Source organism: Pollicipes pollicipes, unplaced genomic scaffold (genome assembly GCF_011947565.3).
Source record: "Pollicipes pollicipes isolate AB1234 unplaced genomic scaffold, Ppol_2.1 Scaffold_4219;HRSCAF=4965_pilon_pilon_pilon, whole genome shotgun sequence".
In the NCBI taxonomy this organism is placed as follows: domain Eukaryota; kingdom Metazoa; phylum Arthropoda; class Thecostraca; order Pollicipedomorpha; family Pollicipedidae; genus Pollicipes; species Pollicipes pollicipes.
In genome coordinates, this window is record NW_023596448.1 from 25,327,033 (window position 1) to 25,336,404 (window position 9,372).

At 59.0% G+C, this 9,372-nt stretch overlaps 1 protein-coding gene across 1 annotated transcript; it reads left to right on the forward strand.

Annotated features, from left to right (window-relative positions):
* The first annotated feature begins 198 nt into the window (after window positions 1–198).
* On the forward strand, window positions 199–7,462 carry LOC119095052 (ER membrane protein complex subunit 1-like). The gene is made up of 8 exons (XM_037217952.1): window positions 199–215; window positions 1,244–1,304; window positions 2,848–2,991; window positions 3,554–3,749; window positions 4,473–4,670; window positions 5,272–5,397; window positions 6,743–6,976; window positions 7,390–7,462. Exons 1-8 carry the CDS (start codon window positions 199–201, stop codon window positions 7,434–7,436), a joined length of 1,023 nt encoding a protein of 340 aa, XP_037073847.1. The 3' UTR covers window positions 7,437–7,462.
* Window positions 7,463–9,372: the final 1,910 nt, after the last annotated feature.

The following is a 9,372-nucleotide window of genomic DNA, read 5'->3' on the forward strand; positions in this document are numbered from 1 at the left end:
GCATCATACACCAGCATTGTGGTGACTATGGGATGGGTTTTCAGCAATAGCAAGCCAACATCAAAAATGTTTCGTGATCAGTAGTGATTGTCGTTGAAGGAGGGTGAATATTCTTCAATATGGCATTAAAGAAACACAACATATCCAGCGCGTGCGGAAAGCTGATTGAAACACGGACGGTTAAATTTGGAGTGATAGATGGCCAGCACCAGCAAGTAGGTCAAGTCGTTCAAGGCAATGACTGAAGCATCACTTTTAGATGTACTTCACATAAAAAAACGCTGCTCATGTGACGTCCCAAGATGATGCGTGCTCACTTGCCTGGAACAAAGTTGACAATTGCGCGCAATAACTTAAATATAGGAATATTTGTCTCCTGCCGTTAAGATGTCTTCAGTACAGCTAATGTTTCTTGCGCAAAGCTGTATCTATTAAACTACGCACGCGGTGCAATTACTTAATTCGACATTAGGTATACTTAACGTGATTACCTGCCATGTTTTCCTCGTAACGATGTGCCCACCTTCTGTATACGTGCGCCACTGAGGTGTCCAATGAACCGGTCTGAAAGCTTACGCTTTCTGTACATATCCCACCTGAACTCTCCCTGTACTTGAGTTCCTTGAGGTTTGGTATTTTACCCCATTTTTTTCATTTCATTCTCAATCCTTTGGCGCATGCATGGCGGACTTTTACGCCCAATGGAACACTAGGGTTTCCTGGAGCGGTCAACTAGAATAAAATTGAGATGAGCACTGCTAGTCATGCCACCCTAAAGTCGTGAATATTGTTTGTGTGGGGTCCCGTATTTACTCTTACACGTGTACATATATATATATATAACATGTATTTATGTATATACATGTACATATATGCATATAATAAGGAATATAAGTATTGGAGCCCATGTTACACCGCGCAGCTCCAGACTAAAAGCTAGTGCTACTGTGGCTAAAAGGCTAGGAATGTAATGTACACATACTTTTTATCTTAAGATTTAATGACACTTTTTTGGAGGGGCCCTTATATCTAGGGGCACAAGAATGCTGCGTGCTCCCCCCTTCACGAAATACTGGATTCGCCCCTGTTTGTAATCATTCCGCTGTGTAGTGGTAGCGCGGCGTATCCCTGTTCTTACATTATGTCAACTATAAAGACGTGCCCCACATATGCAGAATGCGGCCAGTGCGACCGGCTCTGCGGCCGGTGACGCGACTCGGTCGGCCGGCGCGCCCGACCGCAGTTCTGAGACAGCGCTCGCCTTGCAGCGGTACGGCTTGCTGGCCACAGACCAGCTGGTGCACGTACGTGACGCCGCTCGCTCGCCGTGGCTACCCCCTTCCCCGTTAGTGGACCCGTCGACAGTTGGACTGTACACCCCGTGGGGCGTTTGGGGCCGCCGCCGGTGGCTGTAACCGTCGTGAGGTAGCCGTAACCCTGCACAAACGCCGGACTGAGGCCCGGGTGTGAGTGGGCCCAGCCCATAGACGTAGCAAGACCCATAATGAGCAATCCACAGTCCCGGGGCCAGCCGTCGGCGACCGCGGGCTCTGGCGATGGCCCGGCCTGGAGCAGACGGCTGGCTCGGACGTCACTCCGGTCGATGGCGGCACCGTTCCAGCGGACCACACAGCAGTGGGTGTAGCGGATAGAGACCAGCACGCGCCTGGCAGCCGATGGCGCAGTTCCCAGGCGAAAGCTGAGGTGGCCTCTGCATTCCCGGCCATGCAGTGCCTGTCGACGGATCGGAGGCGGTGCGTCACGTCCCATCTCCGGGTGATCCACGTGCTGTGGTCCGACTGTGGCGGGCCTGTCACGCTGACCTGGGAGCCGACTGCATCTGTTGAGGCGTGACCCTGGCCGTCCCGAGCGTTTGATAGCTCGGGTGATCAGTCGGTTTAGTGGTCAGTTGGTTAAGTGATCGGTCAGTTTAGTGATCAGTCGGTTTAGTGATCAGTCGGTTTAGTGATCGGTCGGTTTAGTGATTGGTCGGTGTAGTGGTCAGTTTGTTTAGTGATCGGTCCGTTTAGTGATCGGTCGGTGTAGTGATCGGTCGGTTAAGTGACCGGTCGGCTTAGTGATCAGCCGGTTTAGTGATCGGTCGGTTCAGCGCGATCGGTCGGTTCAGTTGGCACGCTGTTCGGCACGCCGGCCTGCATCAGTGCACGTGGTGGGCATATCTGTGAAGCGAACGATGTTGTGTTCTCTGTGCGATTTGTCTGTCGGACGGTTGTCTCGATCTGCCAGATGTACCCTTCTTAGGATGTCGTAGGCGCAGTCGACGCCGTGCTGCCGCGGGAGTCGTCGGCAGATTCGCACTCCGATTAAGACAAAAATTATGCATCTTTGCGTCCGCGCATTCCTGTTTGGACCCTCGTTCCAATTGTCACTTGACACCACGTTTTTAAGATGTAGTCCGAACATTTGAATGGGTCGATTTCTGGGATCGGAGCTCACGCTCTGTTGTGCATGCTGTGTGACCGTCTACCATCCGCTGGTGAAATTCCAGGTCAACGGCTGAATGTGTTTTAACGTGCCTCATGTTTAACGTGCCACGACGCTCGGCGCAGTCCGCCTTCCCTCGCACGTCACCTGACCTTTGACGCGGCCGCTGTCCCCGGCCGCAGGTCACCCCAGGCAGTGACATAGCGAGCGCTTGAAGCGACTCGAGCCCACCTCGCCACGCACGGATGCACGGGAAGGCAGGCGCTCTAACCGACTGAGCTATGGAGACGGACGTGTCCGGGCGTGTGGTGGCTGGCTGATCTGCCGTCGCGGCGCGGTCTGGTCTGGCGGTCTGGTGCCGGTCTGTGTCAGCTGACGTAGTTGCTGTCGCCGTGCCCACAGCCTCTGGTCATGTTCGACACCGCCGGCGCGGTACACGTCCGGCCCGACAGTGCTGCCGCTCTCGTTAAGTCACCGCACCAGAAGTTGTTGTACCATACGGCAGATGTAGCCGCCGGCATCATGCAGGGCTACGCCGTCACAGATGTGGGATTTCGAGCGTGCTGACGTTACGGCCCAAATCGGAAGCGGATCCACGTGGGGCCCCGTTATGTCGACTGCATTGAACGGTCGCTCGTGGGTTCTGCGTGGGTTTTGTTAATTTTTACATGTTAGTGTTTGACACAGCCATCTACCCCGAGTTCGGTATTGATAATAGCACATTTGTTACGCTCTATGCATTATTTGGTGACATATCGCCTCACAACAATCTGTAACACTAAACTGTTTGGCTCCTGTGACCGTTGGGAATTGGCGCCTGTGTGTATGCTGTTAAGCATCTGTTGGCGCTGCATCCAACAGTCAGAACAAAAGGCATCGGTGTCGTTTTCGTTGCAATATGAGAGTGTGTACTCATCGCAAGCTCATTATCGTTCTCCAACGTAGCTAATTAATTTCCACATGGTATCTGGAGTTCGTAGGAATGCCAGCCCCTTCTGAAGAAATCGCCTCTTGAAAAGCACGGCTGCCGCTGGGAGTCGAACCTGTGACCTTAGCCTCTGCCAGGTGGCTCACAGCCGGCCGGCCTGACGCGCGCCCCTGGCGGCAGGACCTGCGGACGGTGCCCACGTGGCGGCTGGACCTGTCGTCGCAGGGTCAGACGATCCGGCGCGTGCTGGCCAAGTCGCCTCACGAGCGCGTGCACAGCCAGGGTCGCGTGCTGGCCGACAGGAGCGTGCTGTACAAGTACGCCAACCCCAACCTGCTGATGGTGATCACCGACGCCGACGACCCCGTCCACAAACGTCAGTACCGCAGCCTGTGTTCACATACATCAGTGCCACAGTCTGTGTCCACAGACGTCATTACCACGGTCTGTGTCCACAGACGTCAGTACCGCAGCCTGTGTCCACAGACGTCAGTACCACAGCCTGTGTCCACAGACGTCTACCACAGCCTGTGTCCACAAACGCCAGTACCACAGCCTGTGTCTACAGACGTCAGTACCGCAGCCTGTGTCCACAGACGTCAATACCGCAGCCAGTGTCCACAGACGTCAGTACCACAGCCTGTGTCCACAGACGTCAGTACCGCAGCAGGTGTCCACAGACGTCAGTACCGCAGCCTGTGTCCACAGACGTCAGTACCACGGCTGGTGCCCACAGCGCCAGTACCACAGTCTGTGTCTACAGACGTCAGTACCACAGCCTTGTTTACGGACGTCAGCACTCGCAGCCTGTGTCCACAAACGTCAGTGCCCCGAGCTCTGGCTGCTGCGTCAAAAGGTCAACACGCTAGATGTCATAACACGCGTATTGAAATGACGTCTGCCCGACCCACGTTAGTCTAGCGACTTGTGCGTGCCTTGGACAAATAGTCCGGACGGCCCATCGCTGGGACGGAGAGCCAGTGTAACGACGGCAGGCCGCGGTGTTGTACCAAGCGACACGGCTGGCTCCAACGCCGGGTGACCCCGCACCCTGCAGTGGCGCCACCTCTGTCACGTGCGCGCCCTCCGCCGCCGCCAGACTCGACCAGCCTGTACCTGGTGGACGCCGTCAGCGGCCACCTGGTGTACAGCCACGTGCAGCGGCGCGTGCGCTGTCCGTGCCACGCGGTCCACTCGGAGAACTGGCTGGTGTACTCGGTCTACAACGAGCGCGCCCGGCGCACCGAGCTCACCAGCCTGGAGCTCTTTGAAGGCACCGTGCAGGCGAACGCCTCAGGTAAGCGGCAGGGAGCGGGCGGAGCAGGAGACGCCGGGGTTAGTCGCAGTGAGTCATCAGCCGCTGACTCGCGCCACACCGCCTCCTCCGAGCTAGACCTAAGGTCCGCTGCGGGGTCAGTGAGGGCTGTGCGCGGGTCGTGTTAGCTCACCGCGTGTTTACAACGCGAAGGGTTTGTGGTGAAGGCTGGGAGCACTGCGGCACTGGAGGTTGTGTAGCGCCCGGGGGTGGGCGTTGACGCTGGGCGTGGCCTGATGTTGGTCGTTCGCCCGGATGGTGGGACTGGGAGGCATCCACTGCACCCAAGCCCATCGGGCCCGTCTTTTCTCTGCCTGATCCCGGAGTGGTAACGAGTTCAAGCCATCGCGACACAAACTCGCGGAGAGGAATGCGACGCGGCTGTGTTGCCCAACACTCGCACCCACGAGGCTGCGGTCAGGGGTCGAATCGCAGGCACGCCGAACTACGAAGGCGTGGGGCGCGGCCTGGCCGCCTGCCCGATCACACCCGCGCGATCTCCGCGGGAGTGTAACGCCGCTGGGTCCGCGCGATCGCCGCCGGGGTTGTGGCGCCGCTGGACCGTTCGCCGCGCCTGCCGCAGCGTTCTCGTCGCTGGAGGCGCCGCCGCAGCCCATGGTGGAGAAGCAGAGCTTCATCTTCCCCACGCAGATCGAGGCGATGCGCGAGACCATCACCGAGAAGGGCATCACCACCAAGTTCGTCTTGTGTGAGTTGGCTGCTGCTGTGGACTTCTGCCCGCCTCGGGGCTATCGCCCTTGTTCTTAATCAGATGAGTGGTAGGAGAATCGCCTCATTGAATGTGGTGTATTGACCGTGGAACCTGTCTCTTCCCATGTACACTTTTTGTGAGAAGGCGCCTATAGGCGCCTTCTCACATGGAAGATGTGACGCCTATGCCTCACGCCTATGGAAGGCGCCTATAGGCGCCTTTTCTACCATGTCCTCGTGTTTCTCATCGTGGCGTTTTGTCTACTCGCAAATAACTATCGTTGCATATCGGATAGCATTGTCCTGTGCTGGCGTTTCCAGTGGCAGCTGGAAAAGGTGACCTGTTTGAATCCGATGCCAGATGCCGTACTCCATCCTGGTCCTTACGTCACCTGATATCTTCACTTGAGCATGTCTGATCTGTATATATCCGTACTCGGTGTTTTTGTTTGCGTTAACTGGGTCATCTCGTGACGTAATAATCGTGACGCCATGACGTCTGTTCCTTTCAATCGCGATAGCCTGCTGTGGTCCTGTGTGATCCAATGACCGAATTACAGCTTTAACTCCGGTCGGTGACTGTCGTGCTCTCGCCCCCCACGACTCCGCTTGCAGTGGTCTGCTAACACCCTGCCCACGAACGTCTCTGGTCAGTTTGGCTCCCTCTAAGGATAGTTCTGTCGCTGTGGTTTCGGCGCGTATTACTGTGCACGGCCCGTTTGCTTTCCGTCTCCGCCGGTCCGCGTCTGCCTGTGCGGCCCTCTGGACCCAGTCTGGTCAGCGGGGCGGCATCGCTAGTGGCGAACCGTTCTCTGACGGCCTCCGGTCGTAGCGGCGCCCTTCCACGGCCTTCCGCCCCCCCCCCCCCCCCCCCCTCCACCCCGGATCTTGTCTTACTGGGACGGCGGCCCTCGCATCGAGCCGTGCCCCCTGACTTCCCTCCCCACTCCCGGGGGTCTCCCCTGGCTTCAGCGCCCGCACCACGCCCCGCTCCCTGGCTTCCCCCCCCCCCTCTCTCGGGGACGGTCTGTCATGGCTTCGGCCCCCACACCACGCCCCACCGCCTGGCTTCCCCCTGTCCCCGGGGACGGTCTCCTGGCTTCGGCCCCCTTATCACGCCTCGCTCCCTGGCTTCCCCCCTCTCCCGGGGGCGGTCTGTCCTGGCTTCGGCCCCGCGCCACGCCCCGCTTCCACTTCCCTCCCTCTTCCGGGAGACGGTCTCCTGGCTTCGGCCCCCTTACCACGCCTTGCTCCCTGGCTTTCCCCCTCCGGAGGGACGGCCTCTCCGCCGGTCCGCCCCGTCGCGTGCCCCCCCCCGTGACGCTCCTCCGCCGGTCCGGCAGTCGTGCTGCCCTCCGGCGGTGTGGTGGCGCTGAACCGGGCGCTGCTCGACCCGCGCCGGCCGCTGGCACCCGGTCGGTCGGCCATGGATGAGGGCCTGCCGCCGTACACGCCCGAGCTGCCGCTGCCCACCGTAGCCGTGGTCAACTATAACCAGACGCTGCTGGGCGTGCGCGGCGTGGTCACATCCCCCTCGGGCCTCGAGTCCACCTGCCTCGTGTTCGTGTACGGACTCGGTGAGTGGCAGGAGGCGGCAGCGGCGCAGCGCCGTGTTGAGTCGCAGCTGTCGCTTCGGCTTACATTGGATTAGTCGCGGCGTTTGCAAACAGTGTTTTCAAATTGGTTTTGTGTGAGGGTGTGGGTGTGCGTGCGTGCATGTGATGTCGGCTGGTTCTGGTGTGCAGGCTGATGATATGATTCAAGCCAAGTCGAGAGGTCAACATACCAAAAGGCTCATGTTTGCAACGAAACGCTAACATTTCATTTACAAACCCATGGCAAGCGGCCCGCGGGACGTGGGCGGCGATGGGCATGCGTGCCGTGCTCGCGCTCTCGTGACGTCACTGCCGGCCTCCACTGGCGACCGCGCGCCGGTCCCGTCACCGAGCTGACGCTGCCCCCCCCCCCCCACCCGCCCGCGCTCCGGCAGACCTGTACCACACGCAGGTTTTCCCTTCAACATGTTCGACCAGCTGAAGGACGACTTCAACTCGACGTTCATCGTGCTGGTGCTGGCCGGCCTGGTGGCCGCCTCGGCGATATCCCGGCGCCTGTCGCAGCGCCGCGCCCTCCAGCAGGCCTGGAAGTAGTCACCCGGACCGCCCGCGGGCGCCCTCCAGCAGGCCTGGAAGGAGTCACCCGGACCGCCCGCGGGCGCCCTCCAGCAGGCCTGGAAGTAGTCACCCGGACCGCCCGCGGGCGCCCTCCAGCAGGCCTGGAAGGAGTCACCCGGACCGCCCGCGGGCGCCGTCCAGCAGGCCTGGAAGTAGTCACCCGGACCGCCCGCGGGCGCCCTCCAGCAGGCCTGGAAGTAGCCACCCAGGACGCCCTCCAGTCGGCCTGGAGGGAGTCGCCCTGCCGCCGGCTCGGCCGGCGGCGGCGTGCTCTGCAGCAGACCTGGCTTAGTCACCGACTGCGTCACTGTGTCGAGGTCAGACGGCGGGGCAGCGTGCTGCCTGCCGGCGGGTCTGACGGTGGGTCGCCGCTCCGGGGCCGCGTCGGCGGTACCCCTCCGCTCCGACGCGTCCGGCTGTGGAGACCGGCTTTGGGACGAGTGTCACTCGGCGGCAGTGGACCCGGAGCGGGCGCCGACCGCAGGGCAGCAGCAGCGGCTGAGGAGCTCATCACGGCCAGATCAGAGCGCCGGGAGTCTGTGCTGAGCTGGGCTGGTGCTGAGCTGAGCTGATGCTGAGCTATGCCGGTGCTGAGCTGGGCCAGTGCTGCGGGCTCACAGCTCGCGCCAGGCCGGCGCGTTGGCGGAGTGCGGTGTCGTTGCGGGCGGAGTGGACGACCCGGCTGCTGGCCATACGACGCGTGGCGCCGGGGCCCGTCGAAATCCGGCCAACGGAATCGTGCCGGTTAGGGGTGAATGGTCTGGGATGGGGCGGTGAGTGGGGCTCGTGTTGACCGACACTCATTGCTAGTTCATAGCGCGATTACGGTTGATTTTGCTCAAGTCATCAGGCGACGGCTTGGGCGTGAATGTGCGTATGTGTGTGTTGCTAAGTTGCGAGGGTTGTGTCGTGATTTTCATGTTTGCCAGCATGTATATCCTGGCGTTGAGTTCGACATCGGTGCAATTTTGGGTGGCGTGGGTGTGTTTTCCTGGGCGAGTATGGTCTTTAACTGGTGTGTGTCACGCCTCTTACGTGGTGTGCGTTTCGTGTCCCGTTCATCCTCAGTTATTGTGATTCGCAGTGCGTGGCGCCGTGCATACACGTCACGTGTAAAATATAATCTGGAGATGTTGTAGTGCTGTTGTGCAAACGCTTCTCCTCGCGTGCTGTTCGGTAGGATTTCGTGGGGGTAATTTGAAATTTTTGACATTTTGAGAAGTGCCGTAAATATTCTCTGACTTGGCGTGGCGTGAGCTAGCCCGAGCTCGCTGTTACGAGTTTCGGGTAAGTCGTCTCAGGAGAAAATATAGAATCTGCCAATGGACATCAGTTGGGCGCCGCTGTCGCACAGGCATGTGCCGTGTGTAAAAGCAAGTACGTGTATCAGCTTATGCGTAGACTTCTCTGCTGTTGGAATTCGCACGCAAAATAGGCCGCATTATACAGCGGACCCCAGATTGGCAAACTCGGTTGTCGAATTTCATTGGCATTTACTCATCGACGATGTAAGGGTGTTGCGAGCTTATATCATGATTAAAATAGCTTGAAAAGGTCGTTCCAATTTGAGCAGTAGTTTGATTACACTTCAATATTTATTCTCGGTTTGATGTTATATATATTGGTTCCACCACATAAAACCGCAACTTCTCATGGCCTTCTCCCCACTCTTGCGCAAAAGTAGAAAAGCCTGCAACCGTATTCGGCCAAAGGGGAGGAGCCAGACTGAACGTGCCTCCCGCAAGGGCTCTGACTTCAATTAGAGCAGGAACCAGCAACTCCTCGGCCCCAGCTTCCAG

Coding starts and splice junctions, on each gene's coding strand:
- LOC119095052 (XM_037217952.1), top strand. Junction 3,750..4,472: donor CGACGACCCCGTCCACAAAC/GTCAGTACCGCA, acceptor CGCCGCCGCCAG/ACTCGACCAGCCTGTACCTG. Junction 5,398..6,742: donor CACCACCAAGTTCGTCTTGT/GTGAGTTGGCTG, acceptor CCGGTCCGGCAG/TCGTGCTGCCCTCCGGCGGT.